This window comes from Mchenga conophoros, linkage group LG8, assembly GCF_057382185.1.
Source record: "Mchenga conophoros isolate Kocher_MC1m ecotype Shallow Benthic linkage group LG8, M_conophoros_male_GT1.1, whole genome shotgun sequence".
NCBI lineage: Eukaryota > Metazoa > Chordata > Actinopteri > Cichliformes > Cichlidae > Mchenga > Mchenga conophoros.
In genome coordinates this window covers 10032106-10056582 of record NC_140533.1, presented here as the reverse complement: position 1 = coordinate 10056582, position 24477 = coordinate 10032106, and the positions used below count along the sequence as shown (strand labels likewise).

The following is a 24477-nucleotide window of genomic DNA, read 5'->3' as shown; positions in this document are numbered from 1 at the left end:
CAACATAATATTACCGTATTGTGTGTGTATAACGTCTTTTTAAGTTTTGTGGATATTATACATGGTTATGCTGAGGATATGTCGGCCAATTTCCACTGGAAATGCCTTTTGGTTAAACTGTCAGCAAGGAATTTGCATTTGCACTGTTACATTTTTATATAACTTTAATGCACATGAAAAACAGCTGCTTGTTTAAGGGAAAATACATTGATGGGGTTTTTTTTTTGCACTAATAAAGTTGTGGAGTTGTAAAATATGTTGTCTAGTGTCAATTATATCATCAGTTATATCGTTATCGCACATTTTCAAATGTATATCGTGATAGATATTTTTGGTCATATCGGCCTGCTCTGATGTGCATGTGTGATGGCGTTACTGGCAGCACGTGAAGCAACCAATGCTGCAGATATACTGGGGCCATAAGTTATGCCACGGCATTTTCCATGATGCACTAAGCACTTCAGAGAGAGACACTACTGAATGTCTGCTCTCTCCCTTACTTTGTGTTTTGTCCTGCGTGCTCTGAATTTTCATCCTTTCCCCTCATCCTCCAGCCGTTTGTGGCAGATGGCTGCACCTCCCTGTTCTGGTTCCTGTTAAAAGGGAGTTCTTCTTCCACACTGTTGCCAAGTGCTTGCTTATAGGGGATTGTCTGAGGGTTCGGGTTCTCTTTGTAATATTTTAAGGTCTTTATCTTACAATATAAAGCCACTTGAGGCAGATGTTGTTAAATGGCAGCATATATAAATAAAAATTAAATTTGAGTAAACCAAAGCGTTTACATACAATCACAATTTTAGAAGGGCATGACTGTTTCATGGAGCTGAATGAGCTCATGGCAGAGGGTAGGTGCACCTGTGCTTTGGTGGGGTATTGAATTTTACAAATGTGCTCCTCAGCTAGACAAAATCCATTATGAAATGAGAAAATTGTTGACCCCAGCCATTTTGGCCTCACATGAAAAATAAAACAGCCTACCAGCTTTTATCTTGAGAGAGAGAGAGCGAGCGCTTCGGGATCATAACTCAGTTCTTCGCTGCTGTTTCTTCCTTAGTCATGGTTGTCTCTCTCCTTCTCTTCCTCACAGTTTACCCCTCCCGCCCAACACAGCCTCACTTTTTGCAGTGAAAGTCATCTCGCCTTAAGTGAACCCGCATTGCCAAACCGTTACAGTAAATCCCAAAGTATTTAACCGACAAGCGCATCATCGTCATCTGTGTATTTGGCAAGTCCAATAAATTTCTCAGAAAATGACTCAACCTTGCATTTTCCAGGCCGCTGTTATCTATCCAAACTAGGATGTGGGTCCATGTTTCATTTCACACAACACCGTGGGACATTTCATCACATCAAGGAATCTCGTGTCTCAGTCTTTTCTACAACGCCTCACACTGGCTCTCACTTTGATGCTCTTTTTAATTGTCTCCACTCTCGCCGTACCTTGTCAGTCACAGTGTCTGTTAAGAGTGCGTGCGGTTTGAGCCTGCGCCAGGGCTTAAGTGTTTAATTAGTAACAAGAGAACTTGCTTCGCTTTGACAATTGAGCTGTGCAGATTTTAAGGACTTTGAGCTCACCCTGTGACTCGAAACCTCGGCGACGAGATGAAACAGGGAGAAAATGACTCGAGGAAATCGATGTTGTCGGGCTGAGGCTTCACAGTTTCCCCACCTCAGTTTGCCATCTGTATGAACACCTTTAAGAGGTGCTAAAAGAAAAGCGAGAGGGGGACTTGGGAATATCTGTCATGATTAGGCTGTGTGCAGGCAGGATGAGGACCGAAACGCAAACTCACGGGAAAACAGGACTGAACACAAAATATAGCTTTATTGCTGACAGAAGATAAAGGCGATACAAAATAATATGAAACTAAACTGGGAAGTTCCAAAGGAACTGACTCACGAGGAAACACACGGAGAGAGAGAGCACAAGGAGAGCACGGACATAACCGCCTGGGGAAAACATGGAATAAAACACAAAGAGGGGAAACGAGGGCTCACAGATACATAGAGGGGCACACAGGGGGTAATCAAATAAGGAACATCTTAACAGAACAACCTAGGAACCAAGGCATAAATACAAAACACACGAAAACTAAGAATACTGGGCCAATATGGCCCAGGACCATGACAATATCCATGTTTTCCTTGTCTGTTTGCCCTGTATTTTTTACCTTAATGAGTTCCTTTTTTTGTCTAGCTTCTTTCGATATTTACAAACCATCCTCATATCTCTGTCAGCATCGTTTGAGACGTTTTCTCTCTTTTCTCCTCACGTATCCTCTCCATTTTCCGCATTTCACTTTTTCCACTCTAATTCCTCACTCTTGCTCTCTTGTCTCGTAACGTTTACTTTCCTTCTCAAATTATCAAGTGACAGCATTGAGGCTTTTAAGAGAATGTATTCACTTAGTAAGTATACCTTTGACTTCAGTAACAGGAATTTGCAATTATCTGTCAGGCTCAGTGCAGCGAGAGAACAATTCCCACATTGTGTTTTAACATTCGGCTGCAGTTTAAAGTCAGACTGTGCAGCTCTGGTAGAGCAGTTGCCCATTTCTCAACCCACTGCACATCTTCTGAGATCTAATTATCACTTATTTAATTAGAGGAAGACATTACAGTTAGCCAATTCTGCAATACTGTAATTAATATAAGACATCTGCTACTTCCTACACCATAAGCATTAAGCAATAAATAAATAAATAAGGGAAATGCAGTCACATGCTTCTGTGCAATATAGCAATAGTGAGATGAAGTGCTAAAAGTTGCCCCAGGATTTATGAAGAGATTAGTGAGTCATACTTAACTGAAAGTAACCAGACAAATTGTTAAATTGAAGCTAATTAAAGGTAATGGATAAATGTTTAATTTGGCCGACTAAATATAAGGGATATGTAGTTGGCTGAAAATAATGGATAAATGGTTGAAATTTGAAACACTTAAAATAATAATATGCAATTGAGCGAATGACTAAACATAAAAAAGCCTTAAAAACATCGACATACAATGACTTTCTCTGTATTCAACACAGTTTACATGCTGGAAAAGAGTAGGATGAAGTTTGCTTATTTGATTCTATGCCCCTTAAGACTATTCAGTAATTTACAATCAATGTTCGTTGATATACAATCAGATAATATACATGTATAACTATAGACACACATATAATACACACACAAAAAAAAAAAAAAAATAAACCAAAACAACAAAACTACATTTTTACATCAAGCTATAAACCGTGTGATTAACACTCCTCTTAATCCCTGTATTTGTTAAAATAATCTCTTTATATTTGTTTTTTAAACTGACTCTAACTGAGAATTTGTTCTTTCATGAACCTCTTTGAAATCCTCTTATTGTACTTCAAAAGTTTCTTCCCATGTTTTAGGAAATTTTGTTTTTTTTCTTCCATTACTTATCTGTATTCACCCTCTGCATTATGGACGGGCCCCAGGGGTCCAGGCTGGTCCATAAAAGTGACTGAGCTACCTCAGCTGGATACAACTGAAGTGATTTGATAACTATAAGTAAAATTAAGTCTAATTAATTTTGTATTGAAAATAGGAACAGCCGTGCCCATGTTAAATATTCTGGTAATAATTGTACTAGCTTGACTGAGGAGGGCACTGATTTTGGAGCATGTGCATGTCAGACCTTGGGATGTCGTCTGGCCTTTATATAAAATATGTCTCTTAGGAAGTAAAGTAGGTCATGATTAGCTCATGAGGCTCACTTAAAACTTGAGAAGAACAAATATACTATGCACTTACTGTGGGTTCATTATGTAGTTTTAAAGGGTTTTCCAAGTTTGCTACCATGTTTACCACTATAAACATGGTAGCATTAATCTGCCCACCTTTGTTTTCCTTTGTTTTCTTTCGTAATGAAATAGCAAAGTGAGCTGAGTCTAATAGCCCCATGTCAAAGTTTGTCACTTGTCCAGTCCATCTATGACGCAGTCTAGCAAACTGATATAAAACCCGCCTAATGCTTAGTTTAGCACACTCTAACTAACACTGAGCAAATCCAGATGCGGCTCCACAGTCGATATTCCTTAGCTAGACCCACTTCTGCTAACTATAACTCTAAAATGTCTGTGTTATAAACAAAGAACAAAAAATGCTGTTCTGTTGGCTGCAAAAGCATCCCATTAGAACTGATGCCTGTTGCTTTCGAAGGACAACAGTTGTGCTGTGATTTCAGCTCATTTACATGTAATAAAATCACTCAGAAATCTAAAAAGAAAAGAATGTGTTATTGATGTGACTCAGGCTGCAGTCACGAAGGTGTAGAGACTGGTTAGCAACCACCTGGTGAGCACCAGTTGGTAAATCTCTGCTGATTTAGAGAATATGCTGGAGTACATGTGATCAAATGATTCTGGAGGGTTGGCATTTGAAATACAGTCAAATGATATGAAAACAGAAAAAGCTCTTTTTATGATAAAAAAAAGTCTAAAGGTACCAATAAATGCTTGATATATTTCCTTTAAGTAACTTTGCACTCACTGAAAAACTTTCAATCCTATAGTCCAACAGTCTTTCAAGCCTAATAGTCTTTGGCGCCAAAGAAAAACGATTACAGGTCACCAGAGAACTTCAATCTATACATCTAAAAACCACAAACCAGGCGAGAAATTTGGGTGTAGTGATGGATGCAGACCTAAACTTAGAAAAACACATTAAGACAATAACAAAGTCAGCTTACTATCACCTCAAGAATATATCAAGGATAAAAGATCTGATGTCTCAACAGGACCTGGAAAAACTAGTCCATGCATTCATCTTTAGTAGGCTTGATTACTGTAACAGCATCTTTACAGGTCTACCTAAAAAATCAGTCAGACAACTACAGCTCATTCAGAACTCTGCTGCTCGAGTCCTCACTAAGACCAAAAAAGTGGACCACATCAGTCCAGCTCTGAGGTCCTTACACTGGCTGCCTGTCCGTCAGAGGATAGACTTTAAAGTTCTGATGCTGGCCTATAAAGCTCTGAATGGTTTAGGACCAAAATACATCAATGACCTCCTGACCCAGTATGAACCATCCAGATCCCTCAGGTCATCTGGATCCGGTCTTTTATCAGTTCCCAGAGTCAGAACCAGACACGGAGAAGCTGCATTCAGCTTTTATGCTCCTTATATCTGGAACAAACTCCCAGAAAGCCTCAGATCAGCTGAAACACTCAGTTTATTTAAATCCAGGTTGAAGACTCACCTGTTCTCAGCTGCATTTGAATAAAGCACCAAATCCACACTTTAAGCTTAAATTTCAAAACTTACATTTAACTACTGATTTTATCTACTGTTCTGATTTTATCTGTTTTGATTTTATATACTGTTTTGTTTGTTTGTTTGTTTGTTTGTTTGTTTGTTTGTTTGTTTGTTTGTTTGTTTGTTAGTTAGTTAGTTTATTTGCTTGTTTTAATCAATTTTAAATCATGCTTTTTATTTGTTCTTGTTTCTAATGTCTCTGTAAAGCACTTTGAATCACCTTGTTGTTGAATTGTGCTATACAAATAAACTTGCCTTGCCTTGCCTTGCCTTGCCTATAGTCAAAATCAGGAAATGGTGCTGTAGTAAATGAAAGAAATGTGACTTCACAACTTTTTGGGCTTAAGCTGTAAGAAATATATGTGTAAACTTACAGAGAAAGTTCTGGTAGCTCATTGGCCAGACTGTCTTGTTGTTATAAAACAGAACATTTTGATAAATTCACAAACACTCTCCTTTTTTTTGTTCCTTTTTAATCTTGTGGACCCGTTGTAAAAAGGAGACATTTATGTAGCAGATAGGGAAAAACAGCAACTTTTCTGTCATCCATTGTTTATCTATTGCAGACTTCTTTGAGCTAGCATGAATGGCGATGGGGGAGGTCTTTATCAGGCAAAGCTGCGAAATGTATTAAAATGCATTTTAAAGCCCAAACTTAGACCCTCATTCACATTTTCCAAATCTCTCCAGGGGGCCAGACTTGAACCTGTGCTGGGCCCATTCTGGGCCCCGAGCCTCATATTTGACACCCTTGTTCAAGACATTGAACAAGGGTGTTTAAGAACATTAAAGCAGTTCTGAGACAGACAGTTCTGAATCATGATGAGTGAGGCTACATAAAGGACCTCTGAGAGAAGTAGCACAGTCCAACTGGCAGATTTAGACTAATTCATCAGATGTGCAAAGAAAATCTCTGGACTAATAAAGACATTTTTTATTCCAGGAGGAATATTTCAGTTGTAATGGTGACATAAATGTAAGAGCGTGTCATGGAAATCTACTGGTAAAATCCCAAAAGATAGAAATGAGTGTATATTAGTTGAGAGCAAGGCACAAAATATCTCAGCCAAGAAATCATGTATTAAAAAATAATAATTTAAAAAAAGAAATTAGGTTATGTAAGTAGATTCTGGAAAATGTGAATGAGAGTTTCACCAATCATTTGACCAGCGAGGGCTCCTCTGGTGCTGGACTGGAGCTTTAAATGTTATTGTAACCTTGCGCTGTCTCATGTCCCTGTTCACAGAGGGTGGCCAGATTAACAACAACGTGGGACCAGCTTCAAACATGGGCCAGCAGCACCCTTACCCTGCCCTCGGCCAGCTGTCTCACGTCTATGAACAGCACCAGCAACAGCAACAGCTCCACCAACAGCAGCAGCAGCAACAGCAGAACAAGGATCTCAACAAGTACGCCTCTCTGAAGGCTGTAGGTGAGTGACTGCCAAGTTTCTTTTTTTTTTAGTGGAGGGGAGTTTAGATGAAGGTGAATATTTTTACAGTTTGTGGTAGGCAGTAAGCCTGATGTTGTTCTGTTGGTAACTCTTACGACTATAGCAGTGTGTAGATTAGCAGTGAAACCTAAGGCTGGGCCTGCCTTGTTAGTGGAGTCATCGTGATTCATCCCAAGTTGGCAGTGAATTTCAAGAAAAAAGAAAACCTAGGCTCCTATAAGTGACTTTTTTTGTAGTATAGTTTACTGAATGCTTTTTGAGCCCCTGAAACACAAACTCAAATAGCACCAGGTGGTTTTTTTACTCTGGGAAGGCTCTAAACAACAGCAAGCACACTGCACACATAATTGACAGTGGTTTTTTCACTGCATCGCTAACCTGGATGTGGTGTAAGACATAAACGGCTTATACATAAATATTTTTCTCCTGCTTACTGGGGATTTATTTAATGGGAAATTTACACCATAGCTACGCCGCAACCTCAAATTTCTTTTGAAATCGTATGCCGTGCACCTCCCTAGAAATGTAACTACACTTCAGGTCAGTCCGCAACTACTGTGACTGATCTGTTCAGTGTTGTTAATGCCTTCTGTGCATATCCAGCAACTTTTTCGCCACTGTTTTTGAATTTATCAGTGACAGAATAACAATCGGCACCTTAGTATAAGGAATAATAATCATAGCATCAATGTAGGGACTGAAAAATCTCAGCAAATTCCTGGATTTAGAATTCCAAAGCTATTACAATGGACAAGAGGAAATGTAGCCTATAGATTTACCAGTTTAAGCAAACGTATTATACAAAAATATCACATAAAAACAGTGGCTCACATCCTTAGTGGTGTTGTGCAAAAAAATCCATGTTTAGCACAACACCACCAATGATGTGAGCCACTCACACAGGTACAGTAATGTCATAGGCTCTGCAAAAGTTTAGAACTTAAAGGGGAATAAATATAGTCATCTTCTATTCCACGTGTTCCTTGTTGGACTCTACAAGATGGGAACATCCTCACAGTTTAAGTTCCCAGTTCAAAATAATCCTTATTTACCTTTTAGAGGGCTTCGGGCAGCCTCCCCATTGTCTAAAATCAGTTTCCCTCCCCCTCACTTTAAGATGACCTTCTCCTGATGCTGGCCGTGTTTAATATCAGCATTTTATATTTTAAATGACAGTGGATACACTTTCACGCATGCAACCAAATCCAGTGAGTCAGCGGCTGTAGCAGCTGATCTAAAGTTGCCTCATCACCATACGTTCTTTGGCAGTCACATTGCTATTTCATAATCTGAATTCATTCGAGGCCGACACGCAAGTGCTTCCAGCGAGCGTTTGTCAGCTTGTTTATGCTAGACAGGTACTCTGCCTTCACTAGATTCAGAATTCAGCCCACTCACGACAGATACAATCTACAAATGCATCTAGATGTCTGTGTAAACAGCTACGGGATGCTATTTGTCTGCATTCGCTCCCTTTTATTTGAAAAATGACCGGATAGATCGTGTTTTGTTCTTTTTTTTGAAAAGCCTATCTGTCCAGCATGTCCAGCAGCACAAAGTAAAACTGATTGTGATGACAAATGCATCCTGTATTGTCAGTGGTATTCCCTACACTACTGTGGCCCTGACTCATCTCCAGACATGTTACAGTAATAGATTATCCTGCTTGTTTGTGCTGAGTAATACTTTGTGCCCCTGAAGCAAGAAGAAGACGTGTCATTATTATGGTAGCAGTATATGTAACTGCCAGCGAAATTGACAACAGAGAAAGACTTAAATGAGCAATGAATACCAAGCGGTAAATGAACGCATCATTTTTAAGCTTAAAGGATTACACCAATAAAAGCACAGGAGTGAAAATAGTGGTTAATGCTGTCATGCCTGAGTCCTGAACTTGGCAACTTTATTGTTTGATGGTCTATTTTTATAATTCCCAGAGAAGTGGCCGAATATAGACATCAGAGAATGCCTAGATATTTTCAGCACAGCCACAGTTGTGTTTGATTGCAGGAAATTGTTCAGTTATCTAAAACGCCAGCAGAAAACATCTTGGTGTCAGTCTGCGAGAATCCAACCATTCTTTCTTAACTCAAAATTTCGTGCCAATATTCAACGAGGAATAAAAATTCATCAGACAAGCCAATTTCCCCTGAACACATCCGTGCACTGCAACCGCAAACTGTGCTGCAGTTTGAGTGCAGCATACAAACCCACTGTTTCTCAAAAAGTTTTTTCCTTCGTCTTACTGCACACAAACCCAACAGATGGATGCAACACATGCTCTGGGGATTGTGCGCGGCATTGTGGGAAATGAACGAAATCTCTATCTGTTGGGAAAACAGATGAGGCAGGTACAAGAGAATTCTAGCAGTGTTATGGAAATTTATGCTATAAGAATACAAACTAAAAAAACTGGTTTTAAAACTGTTTCCTTGGGAATGTTAAAAATAAATGTAAAAAAAAAAAAAGCGGCCTAAAGACATTCAGCCTGCATCTATATCCTGTAAGTCCAACATTAAGAGATGACCAATACCCAAGCATTTGTATTGTGAATAGTAAATTTTATTTTGTTTTCTCCATTAAGAATTATTCCTACCAGAGAGGCTGGTCTGACTCGTTCAGAGCCTGCTGATCTACTTGAATCTTTAGGGAATGGTCTGCAAAAGAGAAAATATCCAGTGAGCAGCAGTTCTCTGGGCTTGTTGATGCTAGAAGTCAGAGGAGAAAGGCCAGACTGCTTTGAGCTGATAGCAAGTGTCTGTTGGTGTCACTGTGCTTTGATACCCATTGTTTCCAACTGTGCAAGAATGGTTTGCTGAACAAAGCAAGCTTTCGCTGTAGTCATTTACCGTGTGACCAATATAGCCTCACCACGTTCAACCAGCGCATATAGTATATGTAAAGCCCAAGAGCAGGTGCACAAATTGTGGTCCATTTGCGAACCCTAGCTGTCAGTGCAGCATATATGCTTACTTTTTAAAAGGGGCCATTAGTCCATGGCGCTATAGTGCTGGGCTCACCTTAAATGAGTCATATGGATCTGCCCAGTTCTATCCCCACTAGCCGCAGGGTGGGCTATAGAGGTCTAGTACTATGTGGATCAGGCATCGATCAGGGGCAGAGGCCTTGCCCGTTTAATCCCCAGCTGCCAGAACTGGTAGACAAAAGTGGTTCTGATGGGGGGAGTTTCTACAAAAATGTAGCATTTTATGAATCTATTGCAAGTCCAAATCAATTTATGATTCATTTAATACACATCCAGTTGGCAAATCTAATAAAGGTCTTGCATGGTCTCTACCTTAAAATATAAAGCACCTTCAGGCAACTGCTGTTTTGATTTGACATTAAAAATAAATAACGCCAAAATATAAATAAAACTGAATTGAATTAAACAGAGGATACACAATATAAGTTACTTTGTCTATCCTCTGCCGCTTTGCCGCTGTAACTACAAATCTACAGCCATTTCACATCTGCAAGCTGCTTTGTAACCCACCTTCATCCTAGCCCCCATATTCATGCTGTTCCTGATGTAATCAATGCGATACTTGTTGTTATTCCTGCTCGTTTCGGCCGGAGTGTCTTAATATTCCTGTCTTCTGCAGCTTTTTGTGGTAACACAGAAATCTTGTCACATATAAACTATTACAGATGTCAAAATTAATAAATAAATCATTTTACAAACTGAAAGGTCCTGATGACGTTTTTTAAAAGTCTTTTTTAAAAAGTATTAAAACTATATGTGCTACATGTTCAGTAAAGGTTCTGGGTTTAAACCTCTCATCAGCCAGGTTTTCTGTGTGGAAGTTGCATGTTTACCCTATTTGTGCAGGGGTCCAAATCCTCATGCTTCCTTCCAAATTCCAAAGACATACATATTAGGTTGACTGGTTACTCTGAACTGAGTGCGGGGTGACTATGACCATGAATGGTTGCCTTTTTAGTCCTATTAAGGACTTGGAAACCTGTCCAGGGTGGAGATGGGTGGCTGTAGTTGAGGAGGTAGAGCAGGTCGTCCACTAATCGGAAGACCGGTGCTTCAATCTGCTCCAGTCCGCATGGTGAAGTATACTTGCGCAAAATACTGAACCCCAAGTTGGGATGTGAATGCTAGACAGAAACCACTGCATGAATTTGTGTGAATGTTGTATGCATTATATAAGAACCAGTCCACATTAGCCCATTCACTATATCCCATTCCAGTATATCACGGCAGAGAACTTTAACTACAAACAGAAAAGGTTGACACAAACATCAGCGTTCAGTGTCAAACTTGTTGTAGAAGATAGGAGGCAGTTACGCGGTGTTTTATAAGAAACACAATGCAGAACTCAGCAGGATTCTCTGGCTTTTTATCTTTAATGAAAGCACGGATCTGGGTGCATTTTGGATTTGACAGCTTAAGAATTAGCTTTGCAAAATGAAATGTCATCACCCAAAGGCTAATACGACTCCAGCACTAATAAACAAGACTGGCCAACCAGCACACACTGGCACGCTTTACAAAACTTCCAGCCAGCTCTGTTCAGCCAAAGGAAATAACTCTGCCCACAGTTAGTCGTAATGACATCCGCCAGCAGTTGGGGATGATTTTTTTTCTTTTTTTCTTGGAACAGAAGCAGTTGTTTTCCTGTGATTGAGAGATGATACACTGCTTTACTATACTGTAACTTTTTTTGATTTGAAAGTTGGGGTATGTAATCCTTTTTTATTGTTGGCATGTACAAGAAAACTTCACACTTTTCCTGTTTAGGTTTCCAACTATAACTTCATTGATTTTATGATCTCTATGGTGAATTGTTTTTCTAAGGAAGTATTAACTCTCAGCAAGTTGACTTTTTTAATGTACTGACACGGTCTGAAAGCAGTGACAGCCTGTGGGCCATAAAATCAATATGAAAAGCTGTGCAGCATGGCTCTCAAATTGTCTGGAGGTAACATAAAGTTTCATCATTTAAGTTAATGTGATAAAATGTACAAAACTACTCATGAGGTTCATTAACAATAAGCACTTTTATTTTATTTGGGTTTTTACAAGCCTCTTTTTACTTTTCTTCACTCACACCCTCCTCTGTAGCCGTCGTACTCGTCCCTCCCACCGCTCCCATTTTCCCATGAACTCCGTTTTCTTCTTTATATCAGTCCCTTTATCAGCCATCTCCTGCCCTCTGCATTTTTATCTCATCTTTGCTTTTTGCTTCTTTTGTCTTTCTTTCCCATTATCTCTTCTTCACCCTGACTCCACCCCACCCTCAATTCATCAAGCTCCATATCGCTCCTTAAAGAACCATTGGGCTGTTAATCTTGATCCTCCTTTACAGGGGCTCATATTTGATTCCATTTCTATAATTGAACGGAGGTCTCTTCCCTTCAGGCTCATGGTTGACTGACAGTTTTCCATTTTCCAAGTGGTATTCAAAGATTCACCTATGAAATGATTGGAAACCTGTACACACAGGCACCCAGGATTCCAGGAGGCAAAATGCCATTACCTTGAGTTCAGTGATGGGAAATTGACACACAAGCTATGAAAAATGCATGTGAGGGAGAATAACAGAGACAAAAAGAAAATGTGCAAGTGGCAATCTCGAAGGCTGAAACACAAAACGGCAGAAATGACAAACACTGTTTTTGCTAAAGTGGACACACAGCTGGCCCTAAAAGTAAATCAGTCAGCATAACCTTGATATTAAAATACACGGAGGTTAATCAATCTAATCTAAATCTGACCCCTTCAAACACCAAGATGGTGAGTGGTCCACAAACTAGTAGTTGCATCCAAGCTAGAGATCGGAAATAAATGTCAGCAAAAGAAATCTGAATAGCAAAATAATTCTCCTCTGATACATGTTCTGGTGTGCTCACTAACTGGAAATGGAACTAGGTCTTAAGCACTACTTTCCCAGCATCCCCCATAACAGCCTTTCCTCTTGTTCTTTAATTGCTTCTGCCATTTTAATGGCCGATGATCCAGTTGAGAAGGCCCTCACCTGTCAATCAATAGCCATCTCCACTGTCCCTCTGTGCATCTCTATAAGGTCACTTTATTGAGTTCTAACAGCAAACAAGGCAAAAAGCAACCAAGAACGATCCCTGGATGCAGGCCTGCAACTCAGCCTGAGTACAAATGACCAATTATGGCCCACTTCTATTGTACAAATGCTCTGCTGTAGTTAATGACTGTCCTACATCCAAGAAGATTCTCTTGTTCTTACATGCTGGCTAATAAGTCAATTTTCCAAATGCAGTAAGCACAGTAAATCCTAGGTAATTAGGGCTTGTTTTATTATTATCATTTTTTTTAGACTTGCACATAAGTGGACAGAAATCAACAGAACATCTAAAAGCATTAACATTTAGTTATTTGTCTTGTGTGTCTTTCTTTCTTTTGCCTTTTTGTCCATGCAAACGCGCAGCTACGTTAAGCGCTGATTTTGAAGCAGATTATACCCTCCTTTGTTTTTTCTTGTATTTTTTTAGCTGATTGTTGCAGCCGCACTCCACATGCACATTCATTTTAATGAGGACACTTGAGACACATCCATGTTGCAAGTGCCAGTTATATGCTAAGATGCCGGCTTTAATATACTGTGATGTAGAATACATTTAATAAGAACCTAATAATAATCATACAATTATGTTTTCATATAACAAATGAAATGACCACAGTAGATATTCAGTCTTACTCGAGTACTCAAGATATAGGAAAAAGTCATTTGGCTTCTTTTGGATACCATGAATAAATCATGATCAAAATTTGATTGAAATCCATCCATTAGCTGCTGAGGTATTTCAGATTCCATAATCTCTCGGATTTTATAATGAGGCACACGTAATTTGCATCGCCAGCTTTAGTCATGCACTACAATTACCAACCCTTAGTCACTTTGGGAGATAGTACTGTTTTTCCGCGGCAGAGATAGTAGCTAATAGAAAGCACAGGTGTTGATTGCGTCTCAGTGATGCATGGAACACGGTGTTATTTTGAAGGAGAAAGCAGTCTAACACCATTGCACAGTTACAAAGAGTTTCTGGAGTGGGAAAAAAATAAACCTCACAGACAGAAAACTCCATTTAAACCCAGACTAATGGATGTTTTTTGTTTAGGATGGCAGCACTGTGACAGCAGGATCCACCCACTTATAGTGAATACTAAAAAAAGGTCTTCAAATTTGGGTAAACCATTGGAAATTTGAAAACGTTTTAGAGACTTCAAGAACTAATAATCCCCCCAGTAAATTGGCAGTAGACGACCTAATTGCCTAACAAAAAGCAGATTGATATACTGGTCTAAACCTAATAAGGTTTTTATGTTGCTGGCACTGTGGGACTTCACGAAGCAGTTCTCGGTTTTTCCCCCTGATGTATAATGTGTGCGAGTCTCTGCAGGACACTGCTTTTCTCATGCAGAGGCATGCTGAGCCCACGCTGCGTAGCAGTGGCATTTTTCCGTTTCCACTCACGTACACGGCTGGATGCATGTACCATCGAGCTGACTACTGCCGGATTGATTCACCTGTCGCCTGAGCAAGTTTGATCCCCAGCGGCAGTCTCACAGCGACTCAGCTAGTGAGGCTGTGGTCTCCCACCACTCCCACCCTTACCTACAAACCCCCACGCCTGCGCTTGCTATCCGCTCGCAGGCCCGCGTTAGTTATTTCTCTTCAGCGTTTGCACAGCGATAAACTAGATTTATAGTTACAGCGGTAAAGCAAACTCACTGAGTGTGTTAACTTTATCTTCAAGGACGTAGCGGCAACAAGGGACTGAAGAGTAATGACTCAACTGTGAAAGTGAATCTGACAAAAAAAAAGGGTCACATTTCGCAGTGATAAGAGAGACTGTAGCTTGGTGACACTGACTGACAGAGAGAGGAATAAATGTGAGCCATTAACGCTGACTGCTCCAAGGCTGAAGAAACACACACGGATACACACACACAGATATAGAAGATGCAACAGATAGAGGAGTCTGTAAGTCAGGAAACAGACACATTCTATGTTTTGGTTGACTTTTTGTTCATACTTTTGACAAACAATTCAACAATTCTTCTATACAAATTATAGAAGACATGTTCTCTGGAGGGAGAAATAATACTTCTGCGTCTGGCAAACCGATTGGTTGCCAGGAGAACTGCACCTCTCTGACTGCACTGTGATGATGATTTGCCTGAATTTGGAAAACACTCTGTCAACTTTACTGTTATGTTATGTTACGACATTAATGTGAAAAATTTATACTTTAAAATATAAAATTTGCATCTGGTAGTTCGTTTAAGCTAGCTTTGTAGCACTTACCTTTGCTTTAATGATGAATAATTTCATGTTCGTTACCTCCCACACAATAAGATTGTTTACCCATCAAGATCAAAAATACATGTAGCTGTCCATACTTTAAACGTTTTCATCCTGGCAGCAGTGGAAGGTGAGCAATTTTCTACAAGATACATAGATGTCACTGAACTGGAGCTTTGGCGAGACATCGCCATTTTTAGGGATTTAAATTAAGCTGTCGGAGCAAAATACGGATCACAAGTCACCAACATTCATAGTTTCTCTTCATATCTTTGCTTTTCCTCCATGGATAGATGATCCAACTAGTCTTGTAGTACACTTTTGTCTTGTAGTACCAGGGACTGTCTACTATTGTCCATCATGATGCTGTAATGTTTTGCTGGCCTGGTTAGTTAGTCGGTCACATGACTGAAAACTATGGATGGATTAAGAATGGATGTCTCTCAAGTTCATATGTGTGTACACACGTGTAAAGGCAGATAACCAAATACTTTTCAAAACATTTTTGACTTGTTTAAAAATACTGAATGCAAAAATAAATGTCTACAACTTAGGCATTCTCAAAAATCCACTAGTTGAGCGTGCACTGAGGTCTGATTGAAATCTTTCCTTAATCTTATGACATAACTGTAATAAACTTGCACCGAGTTAGAAAAAAATCACCCATGTCATGCCTAGTTATTAGCCTCACAACTTTCTCCCAAAATTTCTTCCTTCTTTCTCATGTTGAACTCCTTCCCACCATGCAAAAATTGGATGTTTTCTTGGCTTTAAAAGGGAGGAAGAGGCGAGCTGGAGGAGAGATTCTAGGCTTTTCTTTTGATTTCACTCCTCCAGTAGCAGCACGGGCTTCTAACTTGCAGGCGTTAGCAGTGGTCCTGACACTCTGCTTGGTCAGTTAGGTGAGGCTGACTAACAAAGTATAGGGGTTTGTTATATGACCTTCTTATACTGTGGGTGTTAAAACTGATGCAATATCTATATTTCTGCTTTCTGTCTGTGTGTGCTCATAGTGATGTGTTATCTTATGGCTGATCAGCAAACTGCTGAAAGTGTTATTTTTTGATTCATTCAATAAAAAAAATCTTCCATGGTGGCAAATGGCCAAATTTAAGAAAGTATATATCGTTTAATTCAAGATTTAAGCTCTGCTCTGTAGCAGTTTTTTGTGCCCACTTAGTGTTTCATTGCTTCTCTTACTCTTTCTCTTCTTCTCCTTTAGCTGCCAAGTACAACGGCGAACTGTACAACAAGCGTCGCCTGATGGTAGAGATGCCAGCAAAAGGACTTCCTCTGCAGCCCATGGGCAACTCCCGACCATCCATGGCGTCCATGGGCAACATGTCATCAGTGACTCCTCAGATGACCACCAACCCCATGGCTTCAAACCCTATGAGCGCCAACCCTATTAACCACGTCATGACCCCAATGACTTCAATGACACCCATGACCTCGCTCACCCCAATGACTTCTATGACTCCTATGACTTCCCTCACCCCTATGACCTCCATGACTCCTATGACTTCTTTGGGTCCACTGACTCCAGAGCCAGTGGCCACTTATGTCACCGAGATGCCCAGCATCTCCTCTGTCTCAACCCTGCCGACAGAACGGCACATAGCCGCTGGAGGAGGAGGGGGTCACAAGCCAAACGGCCAGAAACCCAAAGTCAGCCATGGTCACACTGCCCACAGCTCTCACAGCTCTCACAGCTCACACACTCATCTTCACAGCCACAGTAGCAAGCCACCAGGACTAGGGGCTACCTCCCTGGCACACATGGCGGGGACCATGCCAGGTGGCACATCCCTGGGCATCTCCAGGGCTGCTGAGACTGTCATTGGCCACGGCTCAGCTACAATGGGCCGCCCACTGGCGTACAGTTCCAATACAATTGCGTCCTCACATGCGATGGGGCTGGGGCTGAAGGGCTGGGACGGGACTGAGACGGTGGGCCGGAGGAAGACCTACGGGCACAAGAGGCCTCAGTGTACCATCTTGGAACCGAACCAGCTCCACAGCACTAGAGGCCACAGCCACAGCCAACACTTCCTCCCCACACAGCCCTACTTTGTGACCAACAGCAAGACAGAGGTGACAGTGTGAGAGAGAAAGACAAGAAGAAATAAAAAGAGAGGAACAGGATGCATGTGGAGTGGTGACACGAGTAATCTCTGAGTGGAGATACAGTACCAGCTCTTGAGATGTTCAAACGTGCAGATCTTCACGTGTGTTTGTGTGTAGAAGTCGAGGGTCGTTGGTTTACTATGTCCGAGTGGTCCTTGTTTCACAAACAAAGTTCACGACGAAATCTCTCTAAAAGACCTTTGCTGTCAAAAGGACGGCCCCCGAGTAGGTGGCATCTGTAACCATACTAACAAAGAGCCTACAGAGCAGGGATGTCTTTACACTTGTGGTGATATTAGAATGTTGTCTCACAGCTAATATCTACTCCATAATGATACCGATATTGGAGAATTACAGTGCGACTGCTCTCAGATGGGAAACTGCTGATTTAAAAAAATGGATTGGTTTAACAAACCAAACCTGAGAAGCAATATAAGGGATCAGCTGTAGGCACTGAAGCATCACGGGTAATGAGAAATACAGCAATTACCCATAAACCTCGTGACAAGAGGTGTGCTCACCTGTCCAGCAAAGTACTGAAGGGTTTGGAAGAAAAAACACTTCCTCGTGATTCACACCCAAATCTCCCGAGGGCTTTCCAGCAGACACACACGATGAGGGCCCTGGGCTTTGGACTGCAGACATGAAGGCTTTGTACTGTGGCTTTTCACACGCACCTCCTTGAGCTGTGCGGCTGAAGGTCTCCCTTTTCCACAAGAAACTCCAGAACAGAGAGCGGATGCTGTGGCACTGGTTTTATTTTGTTCTGATCTCGTCTGCGTGATGACAGCTGACCCAGGGGAGGGACAGGGAGGCCGGGACGAAGCATCTGCATGATGAAAATGCACACATTCAGAAATACACGGACACGCAGAGTTACCACACAGTTGGGTTTTTAATTATTGATGCCAGTGAATTTAACTGGCATCAAAATTAAATAGGTTTGAAAATGCTCTTTTACGTGACACTTTTGACTTTTAGTAATGGCAGCTACATCAAAAAGACCAATGTAATCCATGCACACACAGGAAACATCTTTAAGTTTTCAAAAAACATTAAATTGCACATTTAAAAAACATTTTAGACAACATGCTATGTGGTATATGAGAAGACTGATGCCACCTCTACATGTCTCTGTGTTAAATTTAATGCTAGAGGCAGCAGATAATTAACCTAGCCTAAAAAATAAATAAATATATGGAATGAATGTTAGAAACAGGAGGGGGAACCATTAGCCCAGTTCTGTGCAATCGAACAATAATGAAATTGCCTTCAGGGACCTCAAAACATCACTAATTAAGATGTTACATCTACTTTATTTCTTCTGGAAAAAAAGAAACCTAAGAGTAAAAAGGACATCCTGTGGTTTTAAGTGGGGGGGTATATGTCAGACTTCACATTAGGTTGCCAGGCAACAAACTGTTGAACTATTCCTCTAAAAGAATTAATAAATAGTGCAAAAAAAAAAAAAAAAAACCCCAACCGTGTTCTAATGTAGCCGTGGTGAGGATGATCACGCTGGAAGCAGACAAAATGACTAATTTAATTTAGACTTTGTGTGTGTGTTCCTTTTTTCTGAGTGTGCAAAGATGAGACATGCCCAGACATTTTTACAAAGTGGACCAAATGTAAGAGTTTTGACCTCTCATCGTGTTAGAGTTTACAGAGCTCTGGGATTTAAAAAGTCCTAAAACTGCCACAAAAAGAGCGCAAAGAACAAACACCTTGCTGTCGCCCGCGAGGCACTGCCACGAGAAGCTAGTCTCGATCAGATCACTAACTGTACTCAAGCTCCAGCTGAAAAAAGAAACCCGGCACAACCAGCTGTAAGAATCTATCTGGGTTACATGACTCAAACATAAAAATAAATCCCCTTAAATCTGGCAAATAGGCCAAATCTTCTAAGGGATTCTCAAAGCCTATTTGCTTGTTTTTTTTCATGTAAGATATATTAGCAGCAGCAGCCACTGTTATCATGTAAATCTTGTCTTCTAAAGTGCTTCATCCACCTCTATTAATTCAACGAATTAAGATGCTTTTTAAGTGATCAGACTGCACTAAAAATGAGAAGCATTTGGCAGAAGCGTAAACACAGTTGACAGCAGACAGCATCCCACTAACAAAGACAGATTGTGAGGGCATTTTTGGATAGAGAACAAGGAAGAAAAAAGCCGGGGGGTGTTTAAAGTAGGAAAACCTGAGAGGGAGAGGGCCACGTGACAATCTTGTGAGAGTAAAGGATATGAATATCAGCGTATACCTGAGACAGTTTTTTGCCGGCATCAGCTGCACTGCAAGCAGTTTGGGCACGTTATGGATGGAGGTGTAAAAGGAGAACCTAATACTGCAGTAATACTGCAGGTTCTAAGTCGGACACGAGAAGAAACACCTAGGCCAGCTGAGCGCATAGATAAGGGGCTCTGAGGGAATATTTTTCCCCTCATGCTGTGGAGCCCCCTGCTGCCTTCACGATCACGTGACTGTAACCCGAGGCCAGATTGAAGGCATGGAACAGGATTTAATAAGTCATCAGAGCATTAAAATGTGTCACCTACACACTTAACACACGCACACACACACACACGTGCGCACGCATGTCGCGAACACATTACAGGGTGGACTCTGCTTTCCTTGTGTTCCCACAGTGCCGAGCGGCAGGTGTCATCACAGCAGAGAGACCAAGAGTCGGTACTGTTACTGCGCCTGTTGTACATGAAAGACTGTGAAACTCCAGACCATGGCCCTTTGTAGCGATAACTGATATTATGCTTTTTATATATAAATATATATATATATATATATATAAATTTACATAGCCTTTCTCTCTTAATCTATTTCTTTTCATCCTTTCCTCTTCTACACTTTTCCCCCTCCTCTTATCCTTTTCTCTGTCAGTCTAAGGAGAAAGACCTTCAGAGTAAATATGTGAGAGAAAACAAAAATGGGGCTGCGATGAATCTTTTCTGTAACAACAAAGTTCAGGCACAGTAAGACTGTGAGTCATAATAAGTTACCTTGATAGACGTGATTGGTTTCCCCGTGCACACTGCACACATTTCACTGTTCACAAAGTGTGTGTGTGTGTGTGGGTGTGTGTGTGTGTGTGTGTGTGTGTGTGTGTGTGTGTGTGTGTGTGTACATCCAACCCAGGCTGATGATTTTGTGATTATTGTCTTTGAAGGAGTCAAATTCAAACAAAGTCATATTTAAAAGGGATTCAAAGGAATACAAATACATATATTTGTGTTTGGTGATGCTATGCAGGATCCCCCCCTTATATGTTCCTGTTTCCTGGCAGATTGTGTTGTTTAGGACAGAGTTGAGAAACAGGTCAGTGTTCGCTGGACGTACATTATCAGACCCAATTGGCTTAATCCAGCAAGGCAGAAATGTGGAAATGTGAACCCTCCATGCAACCTCTTGCTGGCAAATCTTTGAAAGCTCATCCAGCTCTGCGAAAGCAGCCAGCGGAACAATTCGTAGGACGGTGGAAACAGTTGGCAAACAAAAAAGCAACCAACAAACCCCCCACCTCCCCCATTGCTCATTGTAACAGCCAAATAAACCTGATATAAAGGAGGGAATTTGTTTGAGCTGGCTGTGTCATGGTTGATAGGGTCAGGGCCACAGATGAGTGGGTTCAGGAGGCAGTCATGTCTGACATTCCTCATCAGACGAGTCAGCCAGACAAAAAAATGCCAGAGCAGAAGGACACAGGTAGTCTGCAGGCTTAAAAAAGAGTTCATTTATTAGTGCATTTTTTTTTTTTACAGTCAGTACTGGCTTAACATACTGCAATAATCTATACGGTATTAAAACTGCTGCATAGGGAAAAGTAATTCAGTGCAAAGTGTGGAAGTTTTCATTAACTTGTGGGTTGATGGTGCTGACCAACAGAAAGCTGCACAGTACATCTTTTGCATGAGAGTTGTACTCTCATTTCAAATTCTAATCCTAATAGGAAATTGTACAAAGGTATTTCAAAGCAAAATATTTTACTCCCTTGCCAACTGCATTCACTACATTTGTTTTAGACCTGCAAATTTTCGCTGGTCTTGATAGACAGCCATTGTTACAGTAAACTACCTGTGTCAACTGCTTTTTATTAATGAATGCATTGTTAGCGTTCTACCCAGCCTGCCCTGTAGGCCTGGTCAAAAGTTGTGCAGTGTGACATCAGTGCTGCATTAAACTAATTTATTGATGAACTGACAGTAAACAGCAGCGAGCAATGATCACAAGAACTAATATTGATAATCAATCTCCAACCCTTCACGCCCAACTGGTCGCAGCAGATGGCTGCCCCTCCCTGAGCCTGGATTTGCCAGATGTTTCTTCCTGTTTGAAGGGAGTTTTTCCTTCCCACTGTCACCAAGTACTTGTTCATTGTTATTGTACTACTTTGTTATTGTAGGGTCTTTACCTTACAGTATAAAGCACATTTAGTGGACTGTTGTTGTGATTTGGCCCTATCTAAATAAAATAAAAATGAATTGAATTGATGCTATCGTGTTGAAAGGGGCTAAAGGAAGAGCTGACAGGCAAGCAAAGAATAACTTACCCACTTACAAAATAACCTAGAAAAGTATTAGCAGCCACAAACTGAGTATTATAAGAGCTTGGGCCACACATGCGTCACTGAAGGACAAAAGGAGGTGAATGCGTCTGGGATATAAAAATTGGGGATTAAAGCCCTCCCTCCCCTCTCTTGTTTTTGGAGTTACCTTAATAACAAGTTCTCCTGTTCAGCAGAGCAACCAGAGTTTTAGATAGAAGTGCTCAGCAAAATATCTACAAAGGGTATTCAGTAAGAGACAGAAGAGGAGCTGCACTGGGGCCTGTGGCCAGGGGGCTTTATTAGTTCTCACTGTGGTCTTTAATCACCAAAACCCAAAGAAATGTGGGAAGGAACTTTGATGCTGCAACAGGGACTCCACAGTCCACAGAGGCGCACAAAGACAGAAGAGGGAAATTAATGTCAATAGTTGGGAGAAGCTTTGAATTATTGATACAGTAAAAATGGTGGTGCATGAGTGCTAACAGCTGTGAATCAAAGACAATTTGTTGGATCTCACACACACAAAGACACATACATATACACAATCTCTTCTTTCCAGTGTTTTGCGTTGCTCAAATTATTGATTATTACTGCAGCACATGCAGCTCGATAGATTCTCGCATCAAAATCGGCTATGTGTATGCACTGGAACATTGCGTTAGCTCCTTTGGGCTTTATTTTTACACTGTGTCCTATTTAAGCTGAAGATGTGAAGCATGGATTGTTCTTGATGTCAGTCTAAATCAGGAAAACGCAGCTGTCTGTATATATTAATTTCTTAGTGGCAAAGTAGTAAAGAAAGACCGCCCCAACCCCACCCTTTAATTAGAACAGATAAAAACGCGACGTGCTTGTTTCGCCGAAGAAAAGACAGAGCAGGGTCATCAAGACTGCAAAATGGGATATGTACAGTTCATCAGAATGACATAAAAAGGGCTTAAACACAAGATACGTTTTTCTCCACTCTTTAATTTCTCTGCTCTTTACTGTTGTTATTTGCTGGGCTTAGTAGTGTTGTAAACATGACAGCTAATGGAAAAGCAGCATCTTTGTGACCATACATCCCGAGATTACCGTGTTATCAAAGACGGTTCTCGTCAACTATGTTTACAACTTTGTATAGCATCAATCCTTATGTGCAGTGTTTTCTCCACCTGGAGCTATCTACTTATGCACAGAAGCAGAGGAGATGCGGTGTTTGTTGTCCAGTAACGCTCAACATTTGTTTTAAAGTGGACCAATTACGCTATTCCTTACTTTATGTCATGTATATACAATTCTCATATTAAACCGGGGCCACGTATCAATTAATGAGGACAGCATATGTGAAAGTAATCCCTGTAAGCCAGTTTTTTTTTTTTTGTATGACGTTAAAAAAAAATCAAATATCTAGGGCTTACTGAGGGCAGAGAAGCCCCTCCCACCTGCTGTTGTTCTTTTATTTGGGAGAGACAGCCAATCAGAAGAAAGTTAGCTTACAAGGGAGGCTAGCCTTAAAGAGACAGGCGCTAAAAAGGCTTGTTTCAAACAGTAGATAAACTGGGGGCTCATGTATTAGCTGAAAATCAGATATGTATTGATTATTTGAGCTGTGAATCATGCTACTCTAGTGAAGTCCAAGTATAAATACATGGAGCCTGAAATGAGCACAGCAGACCGTTTTTTCTGTGGCTTGCGACTATGGTGGATTTCATATGTAGGGTTTTTATCAGAAGGTAATTTTAAATATAATCTAATTGCTATTAGGATTCAAAGAAATACTTCAGTGACAGTGCATTTAAATGTAATCTGCATAGTGACTTCTGCTAGGGCCCAAAGTTAAAGGGTTTTCCATCAGTTTTGAAGATTCAACAAGTTATTTGCAGTAAAACTATGATCCATTAGTATATCCTTTTATAGAATAAGTCACTGATTAACTCATTTTAGTGTTAATCAAGCAGTACATACAAAGTTACCTATAGGAGGTCCGGTTTTCTATTTTTGATGTCCAGACCAGTTTGTTGTACTTATGCATATGTGTTTATGGATAAGTAGGGCCCCAACACTGCATTTATGCGTAACGTAAAGCATATTTTTAATGGTAGAGCCCCCATCTCCCACTATTGTTTGCAGAGTAGCTTATAATATGCACCGTGATGCCCCATTGTCCTTTTACTGTTTACTGACTTTATAATTTGTGGAATTAAGTTATGAAAAAGCTGTATTTTGGTACTATTCAGATATTGTTAAGAAAAAAAAAGAGAAATATAGCAGATGTATTGTCCCAGAAATATATTACCATAGTGTTGCTATGACTGTCTATTTTTCCTCTTTTTTTTTCGCAGGGGGGAGGGGTTGATAGGGATATTTTTGTTCTTCTTTTGTTGTTGATTTGCCATCTGACAGTACAGTATATCACCATTGTTCTATATACGACTTTCTTACGTGGCAATAAAAGATGACTTCTGTAACAGCGCTCCTCTCTTTGCCTTCCTTTGGTGTGTCTTTTTAATTCTCTTTTGTTTCCTCGTCTTTTGTCCTCAGGAAGAGATACTGTACAGTGCCTCAGCTCGTCTTTATTCTCCCATGCTTCTTTTCTTTATAGTCCCCCTCCCACTTTCCTCCTGTCCATTTCCCTTGGCTCTCGCCTTCCTAGCAAACATTTGATGTTATTAGATGTTGTTAGGACACTGAAGGCTAACTTTAGAAATGCATTTATGCTGTATACACGACAGCAAAGTAAAAGCTGAAGCAGCGCTCATACATCAGCATCGGTTGTGGCTTTGTTCCTGA

General features: G+C 40.6%; 1 protein-coding gene across 1 annotated transcript in view; it reads left to right on the top strand.

The window, feature by feature from the left end:
• Nucleotides 1-24160, top strand: part of shisa9a (shisa family member 9a) — a 62451-nt gene extending 38291 nt beyond the window's left edge. The window contains exons 3-4 of the mRNA XM_085283945.1: nt 6520-6705; nt 16243-24160. Coding sequence (XP_085140071.1) covers nt 6520-6705; nt 16243-17126 — 1070 coding nt within the window. The 3' untranslated portion in view covers nt 17127-24160. The remainder of the gene's footprint in view (nt 1-6519; nt 6706-16242) is intronic.
• The last annotated feature ends 317 nt before the right edge of the window (nt 24161-24477 follow it).